The 25,514-nt window shown below is 45.4% G+C and overlaps 1 protein-coding gene across 7 annotated transcripts in view; it reads left to right on the forward strand.

Moving 5' to 3' along the window:
• Nucleotides 1–25,514, forward strand: part of kcnab2a (potassium voltage-gated channel subfamily A regulatory beta subunit 2a) — a 138,047-nt gene that overhangs the window by 76,906 nt on the left and 35,627 nt on the right. For all 7 annotated transcript variants that reach the window (XM_056302124.1, XM_056302128.1, XM_056302117.1 and 4 more), the window contains 3 exons: nt 21,537–21,580; nt 22,880–22,917; nt 23,250–23,329. In XM_056302124.1, the coding sequence (XP_056158099.1) occupies nt 21,537–21,580; nt 22,880–22,917; nt 23,250–23,329 (162 nt within the window). The remainder of the gene's footprint in view (nt 1–21,536; nt 21,581–22,879; nt 22,918–23,249; nt 23,330–25,514) is intronic.

Raw genomic sequence — 25,514 nt, forward strand, 5'->3', positions numbered from 1 at the left:
GCTGGAGGTAACACGGGGATTCGAACCGGCGATCCCTGTGTTTGCAGGCAGCGGAATAGACCGCTATGCTACCCGGACACCCGTTCACACTTCTTTAAGGCTCCGTTTAAAGGTCAGGACTTGGTTTAGGGTTTAATGTGGAAGGTTAGACGTGTTGTGATGGCTAAGGTTAGGGAATGAATGTCGTCAATGATAGTCCTCAGAAATACAGTGTGTGTGTGTGTGGGCTTGTTTGTATGTGTGTTTGTGTGTTGGGGGTGTTTGTATGTGTTTGTGTGGGGGAGGTTGTATGTGTGTTTGTGTGTTGGGGGTGTTTGTATGTGTTTGTGTGGGGGAGGGTGTTTGTGTGTGTGGGGGTGTGTGTGTGTGTGGGGGGGGTGTTTTTGTGTGTGTGTGTGGGGAGGGGTCAGTTTGTGTGTGTGTGGGGGTCAGTTTGTATGTGTGTGTGTGGTCAGTTTGTGTGTGTGTGTGTGTGTGTGTGGTCAGTTTGTGTGTGTGTGTGTGTGAGAGTGTGTGTGTGTGTGGTCAGTTTGTGTGTGTGTGTGTGTGAGAGTGTGTGTGTGTGTGGTCAGTTTGTGTGTGTGTGTGTGGTGGGGTGTTTGCTTGTGTGTGTGTGTGTGGGGGGTCAGTTTGTGTGTGTGTGTGGTCAGTTTGTATGTGTGTGTGTGTGTGTGTGGTCAGTTTGTGTGTGTGTGTGGGGGAGGTGTTTGTTTGTCTGTGTGTGTGTGTGTGTGTGTGTGCGTGTGCTGTAAGTGTGTGTGTGTGGGGGAGGTGTTTATGTGTGTGTGTGTGTGTGTGTGTGTGTGTGTGCGTGTGCTGTAAGTGTGTGTGTGAGGAAGGTTCAGCGGCAGTGCAGACTCAGGAGACAGCTGTTCGTTGCTTGCCTGACTGATGGACTTTAATTAGAAGCAGGATGTGTTTCTGCAGCACGTCTCTGCACGTTATCGTGTGCAGCACAGTAAAAGTAAGCCTACTGTACACGGATTAAGTCCGCCTCGCTGTGACAGTCCTGCCCTCCTCCACCGTGCTCGCTAAGTCAGGGTTTTTAAAAGCTCTTCTCAGTCTCTAAGATTCAGGCTGGTTTGGTTTGGCACATGCAGCAGTGACACGGTGCAGCCGGTGTGATGAGGTGCTGACGTACACACACTCCCAACAAACACGTGAAATAACGCAAGAACGATGAAAATATAGCACCGTAATCTGTTCTCAATCTGCACAGCAGTGGCAGCTGGCCAGTAGAGGGTGCTGGGGCTCCGCCCCCTTCAAACATCAAGAGAGGAAAATCTACTTAAACATGTTAAATATAATTTAGTTGTGTGATGCAAATAATGATGAAATAAAAGTGTTTTCAGTGTGGGAGCGCCTGTCAGCAGCATTACATATTGGTTCAAATGGTGTTTGGTTGGTTCCTGTCTGAATTCATATACTTCCTGTCTGAATACATATACTTCCTGTCTGAATACATATACTTCCTGGGTGAGGGGCGCCGGCCAAACCATACCTTACGTAAGCCCTCTAACTTGTGGCGAGCAGGTGACCTGAGGCTGCTGTCTGATTGGTTTCTTCACATTTTCCAGGGGGCGCAGTTCTGTGCTGCCCCAGACACGCCCACTTTTATTGGCAGTGAATTGGTATTGTTTTGATCTAATGTGATTGGACAATTCTCGTGGCTGTCAATCATGTTCACACCCACCACCACGCCTCGTCTCGACTGTCAATCATCCACCGTCTACCAATCCTGATAAAATCTATAGGCTACGTGGTCCTTCTTAATAACTCTGGGACTGTGTGGACATTAAAGCAGCTGTCAGGTGTGCTGGGCCAAGGTACATTGCTCCCCCCCTCCCCCCAAACATTTTTAGCACCAGCCGCCACTGGTCAATACTGCAGTTTCAGCCCGGCCTCATTTGCATGGCTGTTCTCCAGTTCCTCCCCGACAGCAGCCCTGAGTCTGAATCCAGGCTGACGGACCGAGTCCTCGAGCGAGGATGAGCACCAAAGTAAATTGCGCCCCCCCCGCCAGCCGCCATGGCTGCATAGCAATACGTACACCGTGTACGTGTAGTTGGTTTTGACTTCCACGTATGCAGGAACGTCTCTTTTGTGAACTCGTGAGTTATGCATGTGTGTGTGGGATTAGTACGGCACAGTAACACGCGGCCTGTGTGCAGAGATTAATCCCATTATGCAGACTAAATGGTGTCAGTCTGAATTTGCGAGGCTGTGTTGTTGATCATGATGAAGAGCTGCATGCAAGGAGCCTTCTCTAGGCTTCTTTATGATGCTGTGCTGGGTTTGAGCCACGGTGTAGATTTGCAAGCGATCACCGATTCCCCCTGACTCCGTGTCCCGAAACATCAAAACTGATATCAGACCCGTGACCAGACGCGGCACAAATCGCTGTGGCAGTGGGTCTTATTCTGCATGACGTGCATGTGAACTGTGCGGGTTATGTAATTTGGGAAGCAGTGATTGGTGAACAAGCGGTCCTCACAATGGAATTAAAACTGTGCCGTTGCATAAAAGCAATCAAAAGCTTGGTACGCTAGTTAAATAAAGTCTGATAGAGCCACGGACCAGCGGTTGTGAGCCTTTATATCCACCTCACGCCATCTTGCTTAGTCATGATGCGGTGGCGATGAGTCCTCAGTAGTTTGACTGTGAAATGCGGGCAGATGGCTGATGGTATTATCACTGCAATGATGCAGGGTCACCACGTCAACGCACGGAGCCAGGAAGAAGTGGTTTTGGTGCCTTCTTTCTTTTGGCCGTGTTCACACCTTGCTCTGTGTGCTGGAATGACCCCATCAGAAAGAAAGCTGATGATTCTGTTTTGATGATGTGTCATTTACACACTGATACATCTTGTTCTGTGGCCCTGTGATGGACTGGCGGCCTGTCCAGGGTGTCTCCCCGCCTGCAGCTCAGTGACTGCTGGGATAGGCTCCAGCATCCCCGTGACCCTGGTAGGGATAAGCGGCTTGGATAATGGATGGATAGATCGATGGGCATCTTGTTTTGGCAGATTTACGTCTCTGTTGTTTAAAATAAAATAGTTCTGGGGATCGCCGGTTCAAATCCCCGTGATCCTCCGGCTTGGTCGGGCGTCCCTGCAGACACAATTGGCCGTGTCTGCTTGTGGGAAGCCGGATGTGGGTCGCTGCACTAGCACGTCCTCTGGTTGGTTGGGGTGCCTATTCAGGGGGGGGGGACTGGGGGGAATAGCGTGATCCTCCCACGCGCTATGTCCCCCTGTTGAAACTCCTCACTGTCAGGTGAAAAGAAGTGAAGCCCTCCCCGAATCGGCAGAGGGGGTGGAGCAGCGACCGGGACGGCTCGGAAGGGTGGAGTAATTGGCTAAGTACAATTGGGGAGAAAATCGAGAAAAATAAAATAAATAAAACAGTTCTTTTATCCTCACAGACTTGTCTGTCTGTCTGTCTGTCTGTCTGTCTGTCTTTCTCTTCTCTGTCTCTTCTATGACATTAGATTTTCCTCCTGGTGGGGCTGGATCATCGGTCTCAGTCTATGAAAAAGCCTCTAGCTACAGCAGAGGCAGAGCGAGGTCCAGAAGATTATCCGCTAATCCTTTTCATATACACTACCGTTCAAAAGTTTGGGATCACCCAAACAATTTCTTGTTTTCCATGAAAAGTCACACTTATTCACCACCATATGTTGTGAAATGAATAGAAAATAGAGTCAAGACATTGACAAGGTTAGAAATAATGATTTTTATTTGAAATAAGATTTTTTTTACATCAAACTTTGCTTTCGTTAAAGAATCCTCCATTTGCAGCAATTACAGCATTGCAGACCTTTGGCATTCTAGCTGTTAATTTGTTGAGGTAATCTGGAGAAATTGCACCCCACGCTTCCAGAAGCAGCTCCCACAAGTTGGATTGGTTGGATGGGCACTTCTTTGAGCAGATTGAGTTTCTGGAGCATCACATTTGTGGGGTCAATTAAACGCTCAAAATGGCCAGAAAAAGAGAACTTTCATCTGAAACTCGACAGTCTATTCTTGTTCTTAGAAATGAAGGCTATTCCATGCGAGAAATTGCTAAGAAATTGAAGATTTCCTACACCGGTGTGTACTACTCCCTTCAGAGGACAGCACAAACAGGCTCTAACAGGTACTATTTAATGAAGATGCCAGTTGGGGACCTGTGAGGCGTCTGTTTCTCAAACTAGAGACTCTAATGTACTTATCTTCTTGCTCAGTTGTGCAACGCGGCCTCCCACTTCTTTTTCTACTCTGGTTAGAGCCTGTTTGTGCTGTCCTCTGAAGGGAGTAGTACACACCAGTGTAGGAAATCTTCAATTTCTTAGCAATTTCTCGCATGGAATAGCCTTCATTTCTAAGAACAAGAATAGACTGTCGAGTTTCAGATGAAAGTTCTCTTTTTCTGGCCATTTTGAGCGTTTAGTTGACCCCACAAATGTGATGCTCCAGAAACTCAATCTGCTCAAAGAAGTGCCAATCCAACCAATCCAACTTGTGGGAGCTGCTTCTGGAAGCGTGGGGTGCAATTTCTCCAGATTACCTCAACAAATTAACAGCTAGAATGCCAAAGGTCTGCAATGCTGTAATTGCTGCAAATGGAGGATTCTTTGACGAAAGCAAAGTTTGATGTAAAAAAAATCTTATTTCAAATACAAATCATTATTTCTAACCTTGTCAATGTCTTGACTCTATTTTCTATTCATTTCACAACATATGGTGGTGAATAAGTGTGACTTTTCATGGAAAACACAAAATTGTTTGGGTGATCCCAAACTTTTGAACGGTAGTGTATATATATAATCTCCCTCTCCCCCTTTTTCGGGTGGTGTGTGTCCTCTTCAAGCTCGGGTCCTCTACAGAGGCCAGCGAGTTTTAGGGTTCTGCGCAGTATCTTAGCTGTTCCTAGGACCGCATTTTCTGGACAGAGACCTCAGATCTTGTTCCTGGAATCTGCTGGAGACACTCTCCTAGTTTGGGGGTCACAGCCCCTAGAGCTCCTGTTACCACTGGGACTACTGTGGCTTTCACCTTACACATCCGATCTAGTTCTTCCCTCAGCTCTGGGTGTTTCTCTAGCTTCTTCCTGATGTTGTCGTCGCTTGGGAGTTCTGCATCGATCCCTACTGCTGTCTTCTGTTCCTTGTTGACCACCACAATGTCTGGTTGGTTTGCCAGCACCTGCTTGTCAGTCTGGCAGTTGAAGTCCCACGGGGTCTTAGCTCTGCCATTTTCAACCACCTTTGGCGGTGTCTCCCATTTGGACTTGGGGACTTCTAGTCTGTATTCAGTACAGATGTTCCTGTACACTATCCCAGCCACTTGGTTATGCCTTCCAGTGTACGCTTTACCCAGCTAGCGTCTTGCACCCTGCTGATAAGCACTGAACTGTCTCAAGGGTGTCTTTGGACAGCCTGCATCTTGGGTCTCGTCTGATGTGGTAGACCCCTGCCTCAACTGATCTGGTGTTGAGTGCCTGTTCTTGTGCTGCGATCCATCACTGACTATCCATCAGTAGAACTGGAACTGATTCATACAGATATGTACATATATATATATATATATATATATATATATATACAGTGTTTTTTTCCAAAACCGTCAATGGTGTTGAGTGCTCGACTAATGAGGAGCAGAATATCAACACGGATACAGGAAAAAAGATTTTAATGCATAGCAGTACAGGCCTGTTTCACGCGTCTCGCACTCATCAGCTGCTAAATAGATATATATATATATATATATATATATATATATATATATATATATATATATATATATATATATATATATGTGTGCGTGTGTGTGTGTGTGTGTGTGTGTGTGTGTGTGTGTGTGTGTGTGTGTGACACACACACACACACACTGGTCAGCTCAAACACTGTAACCACCTGAAGCTGCTGCCATCAGGGAATACCGCTGTCATGAATGGGTTTACTTGGTCATCAGTGATGTTTAGGTAGGTGGCATGTGTCCAAGTAACGTCCACATGAGTGTCAGGACCCAAGATTTCCCAGCAGAACATTGCCCAGAGCATCACACTGCCTCTGCCGGCTTGCCTTCTCCCCATAGTGCATCCTGGTGCCGTCACTTCTCCAAGTAAACCATGCACACGCATCCGACCAGCCACATGATTTAAAGTCGCTCAGATCCTTGCGCTTGCCCATTTGTCCTACTTCCAGCACATCAACTTCAAGAACTGACTGTTCACTTCCTGTCTAAGATATCCCACCCCTTGACAGGTGCCACTGTAATGAGATAGCCAGTTATTCACTTCCCTGTCAGTGGTTTTAATGTTCTGGCTGATGGGTGTATATATATCACAGTGGAGGTGGTGCAGATGATCTATTACTCTTATTTCTTCTTCTCTCTTTCTTCTCACGCTCACTGCTAAGGCTCTCCCTATATTATCTTTCTTTCTTTGCTTCCCCCCCTCCCCACACACACACACACAAAGAGGTGATGTTATATTGTAAATTTACATGGAGGCAAGGCCAAACCGTTTGCAGCCATCAGCCCAGTTGTGTTTGGGGTGTGTTTGATTTGGAGATCAGGGCGGTCGGTGAGGGCGTATTGATAGTTCTGCTCAGTACACGTAACCTTCATAACAAATTCCTCCTCACAACTCGATAACCACACACACACACACACACCATAACTCTGGTTCATCATGTCTGATCCACTCCGCCGCTCTCCGGATAGTCCACGCCTGGGTTTCACTCATACCTTAACGCTAAGGGATGAAATTATGTAAACCTACTGCACAAATGAGTAAGAGGTATGTGTAGTACTGCCATCCTGCACAGATGAAGGTTCTAACATGACTATTACCACAGTCATGTCAGAACCTTCCAGACAGACGAGAAGCAGAACATCAGAGCACAAGCAGAAGATCTCCTGAAGGGATGTAGGAGTAACACGTCTCTTATGTGCCGTCTGCAGACAGCAGATACACACTTGGTCCACAGCACACAGCAGCAGCGGTCTGCGATGCCATCTTGGATGGATGTTGCCCAAAATACTGAGACCAGCGCCCGGTTCTGGGGCGGGCCAGTTCACAGTAGATATGACTAATTTTTTTATTTTCATTTCTGATCCCTTTTTACTTGTCGCTCTACTGATGTCCTGGTATGACCCGTCTCTCCTCCAACACACACACACACACAAGCACCATCTCTGATACCCCGCTCTGATAGCCCACTCTGATACCCCACAAGCCACCCTGGAGGTGCTCCTGGGTCAGCTAGTGGACCCTGTGAGTGAGTGAGTGAGTGTGTGTGTGTGTGTGTCTGTGTGTGTCTGTGTCTGTCTGTGTGTGTGTCTCAGGTGCGGTGCAGACTGTAACAGACAACCCTCATGAGAGATGAGGGACAAATCAGATGCTGAAGCATCGTGAATGAGTGACATGTCAGTATTTGTTTGGACTGGAGATGGAGGTCAGCCGCTCTTGCTGGTTCATGTGATCCATCCTGGTGGTGTGAACAATACAGCTGAGCTGTTATCAGGATTTAATTTCTCATGCCCGATGATAAGGGTTTATACCATGATAGAAACAAAATGACTTGTTTCTGTGGAAGGGAACAGGTGAATTCTGCTCTGGAGTGAACGCTAAGTAGCTCAGGATGGTCGACTGTCCTACAAACGTGTGTTTGGATACCAGACTATTGTGTTTCATGAATATGTGTAGGTCCGCAGTGGTGTAGCAGTCTAAGCATCGGCTTTGTGTCAATGCAGTTGCCAATTGGGGACCGGGGTTCGCGCCTCGGTCTCGTCAGATCCGACTTTTGCCGGACTCAATGAAGCAGCAATAATTGGCAACGCTGTCTTCGGGAGGGGGGCAGAGTTAGCTTGTGTTCGTCACATGAATGCGTCTCTGTGTGTGTCGGAAAAAGCAGTGGTTCGGCCTGGAGTCGCCTTGTCACAGAAGTGGCGAGGCGACTCCTTCCAGACTGCCGGCCGGAGAGATGCAGTTGGCGAATGCATACAGTACGAGGGTGGGTGTTTGAACTAGAATAGGGATCGATTGGCCACTAAATTGGGAGAAAAAGTGAAAAATCAGAAATAAATTTAGGAAAAAAAAAGAATATGTGCATACTCACTGCTATTGTCACAGAATGTCACAGAAAGACATTTAAAGTGGTTATCCTTTATTAGTTCAGTTTTGGTGGATTTGGCATCAGCAGGTGGTTTCATTGTTTTCGTACCGCTTATCCCAGAGTTCCATTGTGCAGGTCAGAGTTTTCAGTGGTCACAGATTTTGGTTTAATACCAGCAAGACAATCTGTAAGTATCAGCCGATACCAAGGCCATTGGTTTTACTGAACAGTGCAGATTTAGACCATTAGGTTGGGTCAAAGGGAAAAATAATTGAGATTGAATCAGTTTTTTTTCCACCATTAAAGAAATTCATGCTTCCATGTGCCAAAATGTAGTAAATCAAATCATCTTTCTTTTATTGATGACATGTTACTCATGAGTTTTGGCATCTGGTTTTTGTCTAAGGGAAAATCTCCAATACTAATACTCATAATCCTACTAATACCGGTGTTGACACGGGTTCTGAAAGCAGTATCAGTAGCGTTGCATTATTTCCTGTGTGAATGCATTACTTCCTGTATGACATGCATTACATGTCCCTTGTGTCCGATTCTGTTTGTGATATTCATGGACAGGATCTTAAGGCGCAGCCAAGGTGAGGAGTGTGTCAGTTTTGGGAATCTCAGAATTGCATCTCTGCTCTTCGCAGGTGATGTGGTTTTGTTGGCTTCATCAGAATGCGTCCTCCGACACGCACTGGGGTGGTTCACAGCTGGGTGTGAAATAGCTGGGACGAGAGTCAGCACCTCCAACTCTGAGGCCATGGTTCTCCACCAGAAAATGGTGGATTGCTCCCTCCAGGTTGGGGATGAGTTGTTGCCTCAAGTGAAGGAATTCAAGTATCTTTGGGTCTTGTTCACAATTGAGGGTAGGATGGAGCGGGAGATTGACAGGTAGATTGGTGCAGCATCAGCAGTAATGCGGACGTTGTACCGGACCATTGTGGTGAAGAGGGAGCTGAGCCGGAAGGCAAAGCTCTCAGTTTACTAGTCAATCTTCGTTCCAACCCTCACCTATGGTCATGAGCTTTGGGTAGTGACTGAAAGGGTGAGATCACTGATACAAGCAGCTGAAATGAGTTTCCTCTGTAGGGTGTCTGGGCTCAGCCTTAGCGATTGGGGAGAGGAGCTCGGATATCCGGAGGGAGCTCGGAGTAGAGTCGCTGCTCCTTCACGTCGAAAGGAGCCATTTGAGGTGGTTCGGGCATCTGATCAGGATGCCTCCTGGGCGCCTTCCTTTGGAGGTTTTCCGGGCACGTCCAACTGGGAGGAGACCCCGGGGTAGACCCAGAACTCGCTGGAGGGACTACATGTCTAATCTGGCCTGGGAATGCCTTGGGATCCTCCAGATGGAGCTGGCGAGTGTTGCTGGGGAGAGGGACGTCTGGAGTGCCCTACATAGCTTGCTGCCAACGTGACCCGACCCTGGAGAAGCGGCTGAAGATGAATGACTGAACGCATTACTTGTTGTATGAATTGTATGAATGCAGCCTTGGTGAAGCTCTCTGTCTGCAAGACGGCTGTCATGTTGTATCGGACCTGTTCCTTCATTATTGGGGACGGTGACATGAGCTCATGTTTGAGTCCCAGGTTGTCGAGGCCGAGTGGGAACCTGACCCAGCTGGCCTGCATGCCCTGACAAGCAGCATGCAGTATTAAAGAGCAGCCTGGTGAAATATTCAACACAACACCATGCTGACAAAAGCACAGGAAATAAAGACACAAAGGTCCCGGGCCGGCCTGTTTGTTCTGGTTCTAATGAGAGTAGGGGCCTCCATGTAGGTCACGGCAGGACTCCATACAACACCACTGTGTATGTCCTATTGATGAGACATGCCAATATACACACATAATGAGCACCTCATTAGTGGTAAACCAATCAGTCAGTCAGTCAGTCAGTCAGTCAGTCAAAGTAATCAGTCATTTACCACATAAAACACAACTAGATGCACTTTGTATGTAAACTGAAAGTGAGAAGGAAATGTACAAACTAGTTGTGGTAAATTTCAAGTAGCGATGCATTGATGGATCAGTCATGACTGGCCGGTCAGTCTCAGATATGTCTGACTCTGTGCCGGTCAAATTTACACACATGCACCGCACAATGGATCATGTCACACACACACACACAGTGAAATATGTCGGCGAAAACTGTCGTTCACTTGAGGAAAGTGAAGTGGGACACGCTGCAGCTCATCATCAGATGGGATAAGTCAGGGCTGTCCCCTGCAGCTGTTTTTTTTTTTTTTTTTTTTTGAGGTTGTCCTGTAACCTGGTGCGGTTTTGGAGCAAATGTAAGTTATTAAACACTAGAATGACTAAAGCAGTCATGATGACCATTGGATATTCAAAGTTTAATAACTTTGTGAGAGAGAGAAAAGATACAGACCTGCCGCTTCATGAATACACCTAAAATTGCGTATATTTGCATTAAAATTAGTTTTAGATCAATCACACAAAAAAAAGTTACAATAATGATAAAATCTACCTAAAACGACCATGTGCGGTCAAAACAACCGCTGGTCTTTAAAGTCTATATTCTATCAAGATAAATACCCAGTTGAGATATTAATGCATTACATATGTTAGTATGTCTGTTACAAAACTAACTGACACCAAAATTAACATTTTAACAACTTTAATACTGTTTTTAAACAATTTAAACTTTGGAGAGACATGGTCGAACTTGAATAGCAAAATTGAAAAATTGAAAATATGACCTGAAAAACAAAATGGAAAACACATTGATAATCTAACGTAGCAAGGCCTATAAAACGTGAAATGTAAAAACAGAACTGAAAATAAATATTGAAACAGTCCCAAACAACGACCAGAACTTAGGTGTCAGTGTTTTAGTGTGAACATACTATTGAAATTTCCATTAAGGAAACGTTACAAAACTGTTAGTGTACACTGTCAATTATAGTTCTTACAATGTCAGTTATAGTTCTTACAATTTCAGTTATAGTTCTTACAAAAACTGACAGGTCAGACTTAAAAGATTAGAGATCAGAATCAGCTGAGAAGGTTGCAGTTGATTTCTGCATGTGTGGGTGTGTGTGTGGGGGGTGGTGTGAGAGAGAGAGAGAGAGAGAGAGTGGTGTTGGGGTTGATGCCAGTCGGTTGTATCGTTTGAAGTGTTGGTCCATGGTGTGTTCAGTGTGCGTGTTATGTGGTCACAGGGGAAGTGAGTGGACAGGACTCCCTGCACGGCACATGTCACTGCTCCACCATGCAGGAATCCACTTAATCACATTAAGGGTGCGTGTGTTTGATGCTGCAGTACTGCGAGGCATTACTGAAACAGTGGGTGTTGCAGTCTCATCTCGGCTTCACGAGGCCGACAGCCCTGCGTTCCCACGTCACACCATGCAGGCAGGCATACCGCATTTGCATGAAAATGTCCTGTAGAAGCTTAGAGAGTACAGTTACACTAACATGTCAACCTGTCGTCCCCACAACTACAAGACTGTGGTAAAATGTACTGTCAGTAGTTCCTACAACTACAAGACTGGTAAAACGTACTGTCAGTAGTTCCCACAACAGCAAGACTGGTAAAATGTCCTGTCAGTAGTTCCTACATCTACAAGACTGTGGTAAAATGTCCTGTCAGTAGTTCCTACAACAACAAGACTGTGGTAAAATGTCCTGTCAGTAGTTCCTACAACAACAAGACTGGGGTAAAATGTACTGTCAGTAGTTCCTACAACAACAAGACTGGTAAAACGTACTGTCAGTAGTTCCCACAACAGCAAGACTGGTAAAATGTCCTGTCAGTAGTTCCTACATCTACAAGACTGTGGTAAAATGTCCTGTCAGTAGTTCCTACAACAACAAGACTGGTAAAACGTACTGTCAATAGTTCCTACAACAGCAAGACTGTGGTAAAATGTCCTGTCAGTAGTTCCTACAACAAGACTGAGGTAAAACGTACTGTCAGTAATTCCTAGAACAACAAGACTGTGGTAAAATGTCCTGTCAGTAATTCCTACAACAACAAGACTGGGGTAAAACGTACTGTCAGTAGTTCTTACAACAGCAAGACTGTGGTAAAACGTACTGTCAGTAGTTCCTACAACAACAAGACTGGGGTAAAACGTACTGTCAGTAGTTCCTACAACAACAAGACTGTGGTAAAATGTCCTGTCAGTAATTCCTACAACAACAAGACTGGTCAAATGTCCTGTCAGTAATTCCTACAACAACAAGACTGGTAAAATGTCCTGTCAGTACTTCCTACAACAACAAGACTGTGGTAAAATGTCCTGTCAGTAGTTCCTACAACAACAAGACTGGGGTAAAATGTACTGTCAGTAGTTCCTACAACAACAAGACTGGTAAAACGTACTGTCAGTAGTTCCTACAACAACAAGACTGGGGTAAAACGTACTGTCAGTAGTTCCTAAGACAACAAGACTGGGGTAAAATATACTGTCAGTAGTTCCTACAACAACAAGACTGAGGTAAAATATATTGTCAGTAGTTCCTACAACAACAAGACTGGGGTATAATGTACTGTCAGTAGTTCCCGTCGGCGAGCATCTGTTGGTTTCTCCCGTCTCTGCTTGACACGTCCCTGGGGGGGACAGTTCAGCCAAAGTAATTAAGGATTGTTAATTGTAGATGAGATGTGGCGGTTGGCTGTGTCAAGCTCATTCCCGCCGGCAGTGATTGCCCTGAAGACAGCCAGAGGACGCTGGTCTGCAGACCGCCTTCCCCCACACTGACTGGCTGTGTACGCTGATGAGCTCCCACTCCTTTATTAAATGACCTCATCTGACTCCTTATGACATGTTCTAACTCACACTGCAGAGCAGGACGGCCCAGCACACTTGACAAACACACTTACGAAACACATACTTAACAAACACACATTCATCAACACACTTAACAAACATGCTTAACAAACGCACATTCATCAACACACTTAACGAACACACTTAACGAACACACTTAACGAACGCACATTCATCAACACACTTAACAAACACACCTGACAAGCAGTTAACAAACACTTAACAAACAGTACTGTGGGGTTTTGATACAATAGAAATAGGAAATGTTGACAGTAAATAGGACACATTCCTCTTGTGGCCATCCAGATCCAGATCCAGAGAAGAGCGGTCATGGTGGATGATGTGGTGTATGGTGGATTGTTAAGTCAGTTAGATGTTTTCTATGCAGACTCATGCAGACTGGAGGAGCAGGAGGAGCAGATGTTTAAAGAGAGCTCCTACAGAAGACGTGATGGTGCTGAGCTTCATGTCTGAAATGGTTTCCTGGGTTTGAACAGCAGCTTTGTTATGAAGATAAATGAAGAAGTGTTTTTTTTCTTAGTCACCACAGCAGTTTATTGATCTACCATGGTTTCACAACACACACACACACACACACACACACACACACGCTTGCTTGCTTGCTGCGCTACGCCAACTCCTCCTCGTCTGTTACATCACCTCTGATGCCGTCTCTCTTCTTCCCTACACATCTTAGCCCACACGGGCCACATTTGGCAAATCGTCTCTTCACGTTGTGTAAATTCTGCCCTCTGTCCTGCAGATGTGAGTAACCACAAATGAAAATAAACAAGACTCATTCAGATAGAGAGGCCAGGGACACGCTGCAGCCTCACTGACATCTGCCATTTTTAAACTCCTCCGGTTGGCGGAGGAGTTTGTTTGTTTGTGAGTCACATCAAACAACAGCAGAACCAGTCAGCAGAACCAGTCAGCTGTTTTTAGATGGAAAACTCTGACTCGTTTACTTTGTTTAAATCAGTAACGCCTGCTCGTATTTGCTAGTCACATTATGGTATTTACTAGTCACATTATACTAGTATAATATTTACTACTCACATATTTATTAGTCACATTATGATATTTAGTAAATATAACATTATGATATTTGTTAGTCACATTATGATATCTATTAGTCACATGATATTTATTAGTCACATTATGATATCTATTAGTCACGTGTTATTTATTAGTAACATGATATCTATTAGTGACATTGTGATATTTACTAGTCACATCATGATATTTATTAGTCAAATTATGATATTTGCAATATACTGCTCACATTATAATATATCTACTACTACTACTTTGAACTGCTCCCGTTAGGGGGCGCCACAGCGGGTCATCCTTTTCCATCTCTTCCTGTCCTCTGCATCTTCCTCTGTCACACCAGCCACCTGCATGTCCTCCCTCAACACATCCATAAACCTCCTCTTTGGCCTTCCTCTTCTCCTCTTCCCTGGCAGCTCCATATTCAGCATCCTTCTCCCAATATACCCAGCATCTCTCCTCCACACATGTCCGAACCATCTCAATCTTGCCTCTCTTGCTTTTGTCTCCAAACCGTCCAACCTGACCTGTCCCTCTAATATAGTCGTTCCTAATCCTGTCCTTCTTCATCACTCCCAATGAAAATCTTATCATCTTCAACTCTGCCACCTCCAGCTCCACCTCCTGTCTTTTCCCTTCTCTCCAGTGCAAACCTCCACCTCTCCAGGCTCTCCTCAACCTGCTCCCTACTCTCGCTACAGATCACAATGTCATCCACGAACATCATAGTCCACAGAGACTCCTGCCTGATCTCATCCGTCAACCTGTCCATCACTTTTGCAAACAAGAAAGGGTTCAGAGCCGATCCTTAATGTAATCCCACCTCCACCTTGAACCCATCTGTCATTCCAACCACACACCTCACCACTGTCACACTGCCCTTGTACATATCCTGCACCACTCCTACATACTTCTCTGCCACTCCGACTTCCTCTTGCAATACCACACTTCCTCCTATATATATATATATATGTATATACACTCACCGGCCACTTTATTAGGCACACTTGTCCAACTGCTCGTTAACGCAAATTTCTAATCAGCCAATCACATGGCAGCAACTCAATGCATTTAGGCATGTAGACATGGTCAAGACGATCTGCTGCAGTTCAAACCAAGCATCAGAATGGGGAAGAAAGGTGATTTAAGTGACTTTGAACGGGGCATGGTTGTTGGTGCCAGACGGGCTGGTCTGAGTATTTCAGAAACTGCTGATCTACTGGGATTTTCACGCACAACCATCTCTAGGGTTTACAGAGAATGGTCCGAAAAAGAGAAAATATCCAGTGAGCGGCAGTTCTGTGGGCGAAAATGCCTTGTTGATGCCAGAGGTCAGAGGAGAATGGCCAGACTGGTTCGAGCTGATAGAAAGGCAACAGTAACTCAAATAACCACTCATTATGACCGAGGTATGCAGAAGAGCATCTCTGAACGCACAACACGTCGACCCTTGAGGCAGATGGGCTACAGCAGCAGAAGACCACACCGGGTGCCACTCCTGTCAGCTAAGAACAGGAAACTGAGGCTACAATTCGCACAGGCTCACCAAAATTGGACAATAGAAGATTGGAGAAACGTTGCCTGGTCTGATGAGTCTCGATTTCTGCTGCGACATTCGGATGGTAGGGTCAGAATTTGGCGTCAACAACATGAAGGCATGGATCCATCCTGCCTTGTATCAACGGTTCAGGCTGGTGATGGTGGTGTAATGGTGTGGGGGATATTTTCTTGGCACACTTTGGGCCCCTTAGTACCAACTGAGCATCGTGTCAACGCCACAGCCTACCTGAGTATTGTTGCTGACCATGTCCATCCCTTTATGACCACAGTGTTCCCATCTTCTGATGGCTACTTCCAGCAGGATAACGCGCCATGTCATAAAGCTCGAATCATCTCAGACTGGTTTCTTGAACATGACAATGAGTTCACTGTACTCAAATGGCCTCCACAGTCACCAGATCTCAATCCAATAGAGCACCTTTGGGATGCGGTGGACCGGGAGATTCGCATCATGGATGTGCAGCCGACAAATCTGCAGCAACTGCGTGATGCTATCATGTCAATATGGAGCAAACTCTCTGAGGAATGTTTCCAGTACCTTGTTGAATCTATGCCACAAAGGATTAAGTCAGTTCTGAAGGCAAAAGGGGGTCCAACCCGGTACTAGCAAGGTGTACCTAATAAAGTGGCCAGTGAGTGTGTATATATATATATATATATATATATATATATATATATAAAACGTTATTCAAACAAATACTTGTTACAATGTGTTATTCGATTTTCAAATAAATATTTAGCATACTGCACGTCATAATATGACAAGACAAAATAATCAGTTCCAACAAGCTTCAGTGTAAAAGTGTTGATTGATGTTTAGCAGTGTTATTACACAAGGGCTTGCATGTCACATGGTCAAAGCTCAGCCATTGCATTGTCCACTTCAGCATGGCCTGTGTACTGAGCATTGGCGGAAGGATATTTGGCTCTGATGCGATGTACTACACAGGACTGATGCGATGTACTACTCAGGCAGCCAAGATGACGTGGTTCCCTTTGCCAAGTTTCTCCACTTGTAGCACCACTCAAAAAAAAAAAAAAACACCAAGCAGCCAAACAATATTGTCTGCAGAGAGCAAAAGACGGGAAAGAAGGTGGTTCTTCATCAGGAAGCTACAAGTACTGATCATATACTGTAACGTCAGCAGCTACTCCCAGACAGTTGAATCAGTTCATCTGGACACAGTTCAGTGGGAGAAACGTTTCATCGCTCATCTAAGTGTCTTCATCAGTCTCACTGCCGGTATCCCAAACCTTGTAAACAGCACCGCTTTCATAACGACTGAAACCGGCGATCTAACAGGTTTTGTGTGCAAATTGCTGTGCATATTAAATGCTTCGCTGGTTTCTGTTGTTATGCAACTGTGCTGGTTTTGGTCATTAACACAGTGGTCATTGTAATTGCAAGTTACCTAAGTGAAGACAAATAATGTCAGGGTGATCATACATAGGGCAACTTTTTGGCCAGTATGATTGGGCAATATGCTTGCAACGGGAAACTTAGTGAGACGTGGGAAAATATACTATAGAATTTATCTGGGTAACAAGAGGTTGCCATGAAATCATTACAAACGTGTTGAGAAAACTGCTTGTCCAACGTTTCTGTGTATCACCACACTACTATGACTACTTTCGGCTGCTCCCGTTAGGGGGCGCTACAGCAGATCATCCGTCTCCATCTCTTCCTGTCCTCTGCATCTTCCTCTGTCACGCCAGCCACCTGCATGTCCTCCCTCACCACATCCATAAACCTCCTCTTTGGCCTTCCTCTTCTCCTCTTCCCTGGCAGCTCCATATTCAGCATCCTTCTCCCAGTATACCCAGCATCTCTCCTCCACACATGTCCAAACCATCTCAATCTTGCCTCTCTTGCTTTGTCTCCAAACCGTCCAACCTGAGCTGGTCCTCTAATATACTCGTTCCTAATCCTGTTCTCTTTCGTCACTCCCAATTAAAATCTTATCATCTTCAACTCTGCCACCTCCAGCTCCACCTCCTGTCTTTTCATCAGTGCCACTGTCTCCAAACCATACAACATAGCTGGTCTCACTACCATCTTGTAACCATTCCCTTTAACTCTTGCTGGTACCCTTCTGTCACACATCACTCCTGACACTCTTCTCCACCCACTCCACCCTGCCTGCACTCTTTACTTCACCTCTCTTCTGCACTCCCCATTACTTTGGACAGTTGAGCGCAAGTATTTAAACTCATACGCCTTCGTCACCTCTACTCCTTGCATCCTCACCATTCCACTGTCCTCTCCCTCTCATTCACGCATAGGTATTCTGTCTTGCTCCTACTGACTTTCATTCCTCTTCTCTCCAGTGCATACCTCCACCTCTCCAGGCTTTGTTGGCAACTTTGCTGGCCAAAACATAGTGTTAGAAAATACTCAATGGTCATCTGGCAGCCATGCTGGTCTTGGTGGTCTTTTCCAGTTTATCTTTAGGATTCTGAAGAAAGTACCCAGCACACCGCTGTCCATGTGAGGAGTAAAACTTTCATGTATAGTAAGGCACACACGGGCGGTCTCAGGGTTGGCATTGGCCACAGCATCCCAACAAAAACTACCCACGCTGAAATTCATTACAGCAAAATTATTCCATTTCTGTTGGCATCAGAGGGCAATTTGAGCAATGGCACCACCAGTCATAGTTTACTCTCGGCAATTGAGGTTATGGAAGGTCGATGCTGGCCATTTTTCTCATGCTCAGTGAATGCAAGCAGCCTCGGCCTCTCTCCGCTGCATTTCTTCGGTTGTATACTCTGTCTGGAATAAATACGGTTGAATATCCGAGTCAGCCAAAACAAAATAATGTGTCCTCACCCATACGATCCTCTGCACTCATATCTTGGGACGCCGTTTTCGCTGGTGGAAACGTAGCTTGTTCGCAGTACAAGTGAAGAGAACAAGGAAGTTTTGTTTTTAAGCTATATCTAGAGCATGCCCCTGGAGGCGGAAACTAGAAATCCAAGCTGAACTTGCCCGTAGTTCTCCCTTGTCACCAATTATGTCACTGACGGGTCGAATGACGACACCGGTCCCGAAAGAACAGATTTTGCAACTACGTCCCAGAGACATAGAGAATATTGGCAACAACTGAATATGTTTTTCCACACGTTATCCCAAATTTGGGTAGTATAACCTACAGAAAGACTAAAAGAAGACTAAAAAGTCTTTGACCTACTAAAGACTCACTGTCTGATTGGCCAGGGGGTGGGCCCCCTTTTGTCGAGCGGTGAATGATGTCACCTTGTGGTGCAGTACACAACGGATCGAATCCCACAGCAGGCAGAAAATATGCTCGGATACATTGGTGGCAGCGGTGGGATCCTCAAAACTCTTCGGAGTGCGGGTTTAACGACGCACGAGGGCACGCTTCCGAGAGGGGGTGACTACTGTAACCTGCTAAAGACTCACTGGCTGATTGGCCAGGGGGTCAGCCCCCTTTAGTCGAGCGATTAGCGATTAGTTGCCTTGTGGTGCAGTGCACCTCGGATCAAATCCCGCAGCCGGCGAAAAATGTGCTCGGTTACAATAGTTAAGGTTGAAAATTGGCGAAGTGGTCCTTTAAAGTGTACTGAAGTACCATATCACATGACACGGTTAAGCCGTGTTCGAGTGGGGAAAAAAAAGGCTATTAATGCAGTTGCAGGAACAATACCTTCCACTCTTGGGATGTTTGATTTGAAAGAGAACTTAATTCAATTGTAACGATAACTATTATAATTATCTGTTAACGCCCCCTCCTATTTCACCCGTTTCTATCTGCAGATGTCTCGTTTTTCTCTCTCTCTCTCTGAATTGACAAAGAGTGGATTGTGGCCGCTGATAGCACCATGAATTGCGCATCACTTGTAACCGCTATCTGCCCCGTCTCAAGGTCCGAGTCACTAAAGATACTGTGCTGATGATATTACAGCACAAACACGCCCATGAAGTTTTGCAGCTGAGTGCAATTACCCATGTGGCAAAGTATCAGTGGGGGCTTTGCACCAAGAACACAGCACAGGTTCAGTGTCATCAAGTGCAGCAAGAATTGTCTGACCTGGAAACCTGTATCTGCTAATGATCTCGGTCTCAGTTAAATGAAAAGGTGATATTCTGCTTCACAATATCCGCTCATGAGCGCAGCTGGCATGACGGTGCCTTCGCCGGGCTACAACCGCTGCTGCCCTGCTCACTGGAGGGTCTGGGCGTCAGTTACCACCATCTCTCTGAAGACGCTAATCATTTTCACTCTGACTGCATGTGCCTGTTAGTGCTGGTGTTTCTCAATGAGGCTCATTTGCATAGAAAGGGGCCCATTTTGCGCCAGTTGTGTTCATATTACCTCGTGTAAATACGTGCACGTAGCACCGAGACGCTGTTTGCTTGGCAGTGTGATTAGGGCTGCATTTATCCATTTGCGGGTGCGTTGAGAATTAGAGGGTTTCGTTTTGTCTTATTTGTGCAGGTTTAGCGGCCGCAAAAGCCACACAACCCTTTTTTGAGTTTGCCAGTGAGTGTTTTGTCACAGGTGCTTCAACTGTGCGCTCTCCCTCATGGCTCGGCCAATCGTGTAACGTCAGTGATGTTGTTGGTTACCTGATCCAGCAGCCCAGTCATGTCAAACTGATCAGTCGGTCAGTCGGTCAGTCAGTCGGTCAGTCAGGGACATATGCATTTGTGTTTTCAGAGTGGTCCAGCCAAAAATATGACTACATATGTGGGTTATGATCATTGTTATGACTTGTATTTGTGTGCAATATAAAATGGGATGGTTTGCATGTGTTTCAGTTTGAAGAACTGGAAAGTTGACACAAATAAGATACAAACCCAGTGAAGGGTTTTGTCTGGACTGTGATGGGCTCACAGATGCCAGCTTTGTTAGTGGGGTGCCGAGGGGAATCAAGTCAGTTTTATTTGTATAGCCCAGTATCACAAGTTACAAATGTGCCTCAAGGGGCTTTACAGCAACACAGCATCCCGTCCTTAGACCCTCTGATTGGCTTGAAGTGATGTTTGGGGGGGGGGGCTGATTCACTGGAGAGGATTCAAGTGTTATGTTAGCTGGGGGGCCCGGGTGCGATGGCAGAGATTTCAATGGATGTCATGGGGGGGCGCTAAGGAGACATTTCCCATCCCAGGCAGTCCTGTGACATCTGCCTCAACACACACACATATGCATGCTCAAACATGTAACCACACACAGATGTGCGCGCATTCACACATTCTCATAAACGACAAAATGTAACACACACCATCTCTCTCTCTCTCTCTCTCTCTCTCTCCCTCCCTCCCTCCCTGGCAGCAGATATGTATATCTCCCTTCTATATATCTCCCTTCTTCCATCATAAATGTGTCAGCACAAACAGAAAGCAGATCCACACCAAGCCCCCGTCTCTCTCTCTCTCTCTCTCTCTCTCTCTCTCTCTCTCTCTCTCTCTCTCTCTCTCTCTCCCTCTCTCTTTCTTTCGCTGTCTCTCTTTCTCTCACTTTCTCTCTTGCCCCTCTCGCCCCCCCCCCTCAACTTGACTTTAAATCTCATTGCAGTAAGAACCCTTCATACAAACCACCCAGCACAATCCGTCACTTTTATTTGCCAGCTCAGTTTGCACATCAGCAGCAGTCTCTCTCCGTGTGTCTGCAGACACAAAACACAAACTTAAGAGCCGGCAAATCAAAACTAGAAGAAACAAAATTAATATTAAAAGTAAAATGTAATCGTAGTAAAATGTAATCTAAAAATGTATTTTAATGTACATTTTGTTTTTGTTTTTATTTTGTTTTTATTTTACTTTTTTTTGGATTTTTTAACATTTTATGTACTCTTAAAATATAATCTTGAAAAGTTAAAAAAAAAACACAAGCAACAAAAGAAAGTAAGAATCGATATAAATATGTATGTAAGCTTGGTGTGTGTGTGTGTGTGTGTGTGTGTGATGGATCCCACACACTTGCAATACCTGCAGCCTCGTTCATTGCCGTCACATGAATTCAGTGTTTATGCTGACGACTCCTTCCTTCTCTGTTTTGACAGGAACCTTGGAAAGTCGGGCCTGCGGGTCTCCTGCCTTGGATTAGGTAAATTTCCTTGGACTGTGTGTGTATGTGTGTGTGTGTGTGTGTGTGTGTTGGTATTAAAGTGGTATTCAAGTTTTTATTGTTTGCCAAGTAAGATGACACACACAAGACATGTGAGTTGGTGTGATGCATCATGGGAGGCTTAACATTGGTGACTGACGCAGTCTTTTTCTACACAGGCTGTAAAGCTCCCATGAAATCAAGATACATGTTTTAAGATTTTCTTCATCATGTCTTTATACTAATTGTCACCTATACACTATACCTATATCTGGCCCAACAATGACAAAAAAGGCATGTTGCAGGTGTTCCTAATGGTGTGTTAATAAAACGTTGATGACCTTATACTGCACTCGTGGGTGTATACTAATTTTGTGTCCAGTGAAACACCCTCTCGGATCTCTTTGTCCCTCACCCATGACTATAAATTCTGCCGGTTACTGGCCAGTGCACATGTTTATTCAGGACAACACAAAGTTCAATGTAAAGCAACAGCATCATGTTGTGTGTTTAATTTGTTACAGTCAGAAAGTGGGGAACATCTGGTGAAAATACAACATCTTTTAAACTCTTTGTTAGAACTGTAATGGTGTGGGCGTCCGGGTGGCGTAGTAGTCTACTCTGTTGCCTGCCAACACAGTGATCGCCAGTTTGAATCCCTGTGTTACCTCCGGCTTGGTCGGGCGTCCCTACAGACACAGTTGGCCGTGTCTGCGGGTGGGAGGCCAGATGTGGTCATGTGTGCTGGTCGCTACACTAGCGCCTCCTCTGGTCGGTCGGGGCGCCTGTTCAGAGGGGAGGGGGAACTGGGGGGAATAGCGTGATCATCCCACGCGCTACGTCCCCCTGGTGAAACTCCTCACTGTCGGGTGAAAAGAAGCAGCTGGTGACTCCACATGTATGGGAGGAGACATGTGGTAGTCTGCAGCCCTCCCCGGATCAGCAAAGGGGGTGGAGCAGAGACCGGGACGGCTCGGAAGAGTGGGGCAATTGGCCGCATAGAATTGAGGAGAGAAAGGGGGAGAATTAACAAAAAAAGAAACACTGTAATGGGATTATGAAGTACTCATATCAGTACTCAGTATCGGCAAGTTCCCAAATGCAAGCACTTGTACTCGGTCTGAAAAAAAAAAGGTATTGGTGCATCTCTAAAAAAAGACCCTCTTAGCTGCCTGTTGTTAAGCTTAGCAGTGTGTGTGTGTGTGTGTGTGTGTGTGTGTGTGTGTGTGTCAGACTGGGAGTGTGACTGTTCCCTCAGACGTGTGTGTTGTATTCACATGTGCCTGTCATTCTGTGCAGGGACATGGGTGACATTTGGAGGACAGATCACAGACGAGGTGAGAGGATTCTCGGTTCTCAGTCATCCGTTTGAGTGCTACTGGTTTCACATTCTCCGTATGATTCCTGCTTAGCCGGGGTGACGCCGATAAGTCTGTCCCTGCTTAGGCTGCAAAACATATTGACACAGGGAAGACATAAACATGGGCCATATGCAGCCGAAAGCCGGCAAGATGTTAACAGCCCCATGAGGGGGAGGTTTGATAATTGGAAAAAAAATCCCGTACCACCTCACGTCAGTGATCTCTGTGCAACCCCCCCCCCCCCGCCCCCATTTCCTCTTCCTAACTCTGTCTTCCTCCATCCTCCTCCTCTCTTATGCTCACAACAGATGGCGGAGCAGCTGATGACTTTGGCCTATGAGAATGGCATCAATCTGTTTGACACGGCTGAGGTCTACGCCGCCGGGAAGTGAGTATGCCCCCCACGCCACACGCTGTTTATCAGCCAGCGGCACCTAATGCAACCAGACCACTGATCTTGGAGGTGGGTTATGAACGCAGCCAGGCCTGGTGGAGATTGAAAGCTAATTTCAAATGCCACATGCCACTGAGCTTTACCCGGCACCGTAAAGCCGCTGAAGTGAGCCCATAAGTGGAAATCTGACACTGTTATAGACCAGCGAGAGCTCAAAGCCAGGGAGAATGTGGAGATATAAGTGCCTTCACACATGCAGCCATTAAACGGTAATCTCGAACTTCTTCATATAAATGTCAGTTTTGTTACCATGTGTCACCAAATGTGGTAAAACAATGATTCAGCTCACGCTCAATCAGCTCTGGTAATTTAACGTCATTTTGCCATCTGGTTCTGACTTGATGGTAAATCAGTTATGGCAGTTTAACAACTCAAGGCCCGCTAACATTACCACTAAAGCTCAACACCAGCAACTGTGTGAGTAAAGAAAGGCATTGCGTTAGCGCTATGAGTACGCTCTTTTGTCGCTGTGTATGGACCAATAACAAAAGTTCTCAGGAAGTGACGGGAGTGTGGAAGATTCTGTTGGTCATCCATACAACACACTATCGGAAAAAAACGAACATTTTGTCACAAGTGGTTAGTTAACATTGGGTAAAAATGTCAAATTAGACGGATCAAGAGATAAAGGACCTCCCTAACATTTGAGTGACTGATAAGATTAGTTGTCAACATCTTCAGCTGACATTTTCAAACACTGTAGTAATTTTGATGTGGGGAAAGTATGTTCTTTGGGTGGAATTATTGCTGGATAGTATGGCCTGGGAGATGATTATTTGTTGGGTTTTGAGCCTTTTTACTGGAAAAAGAAAAGTAATTACTGTCTTAACGGAAACCCTGGTTTCTGGTTGAAGGTGACTTAAAAGTATAAACGGCCAGAGTCTCCTCCGTTCTGCAGCCTCCTGCATGGACAGGCCCATGCACACTATTATGCAATAAAATTGCATGTGTAACAGACGTGGTCTTGCATTATGTGAATAAGACACCGGAGACAGTAGTTCTCGAGCGGTTCAATGTTTTATCTGGCAAGACAAATTACAGAAAAATCACTGCTCTCTTCTCTAACATATGTTCATCAGTATATAAGTAAGAGTTTATTCATATAGCACCTTTTAAAACAAAGTTACAAAGTGCTGCGCAAGATACAGATACAGAAAAATAAACAACATACATATACAGTGATATACAGAAGAGTATAAATTACAGCCCCTATACAGGGAAGGCAAGTCAGTAGAGATGGGTTTTGAGAAGTTTTTTAAAGCCATTTACAGACTCAGCTGATCTAACAGGGGGTGGGGGGGTGGACTGTTCTAGTTGGGACGGAGCCCTTAAGGCAAAAGCACAGTCACCATTAGATTTGCCGAGAGAGCAGGATTTAAATAAGAGATCTTGGTTGGAAGATCTGAGTGGCCTAGAGGTGGACTCGGGATGCAAAGGTTCGGAAATGTATAAAGGGGCAAGACCATGTAGGGCCTTATATCTGATAAGCAGTATCTTGAAATCTATTCTATACTTTACAGGGAGCCAATGAAGGGATGTGTGATGTGGGATCTACAATTGGTATTGGTTAGCAACCTGGCTACAGCGTTTTGCATGAGTTGCAGATGAGACAGGGCTGCTTGGCTGAGACAAGAGAAAAGCATTGCAGTAGTCAATGCATGAAAAAATAAATAAGGGTCTGGATTAGTAATTCTAGATCTCTGGTTGAGAGCATTGGATTTGATTTTTGTAGTGTTTCAAAGTCGGAAAAGCAGGTTTGCACAAGCTTGTTTATGTGTGGGTCAAAATTCAGATTTTGGTCAAAGATTACACCCAGATTTCTTGAGGAAGGTTTAATATTCATAGCCAGAGGGCCAGTACATGGTTTCACTTCTGAGACAAACTTATTAGGACCAATAAGGAGAACCTCGGTTTTGTCTGAGTTGACCTGAAGGAAATTGAGTGACATCCGCCCTTTAATGGTATAGCAGGCAGTCATGAAGGGTACCAATATTACACATATCATTTGGCTTAACTGAAAAGACAGCTGCATGTCATCAGCATAGCAGTGATGAGAGATGCAATTGAACTGGTTAACCAGATTGCCTAGAGGTAACATGTAAAGTGAAAAAAGAATGAG

Source organism: Lampris incognitus, chromosome 2, assembly GCF_029633865.1.
Source record: "Lampris incognitus isolate fLamInc1 chromosome 2, fLamInc1.hap2, whole genome shotgun sequence".
Taxonomy (NCBI): Eukaryota; Metazoa; Chordata; class Actinopteri; order Lampriformes; family Lampridae; genus Lampris; species Lampris incognitus.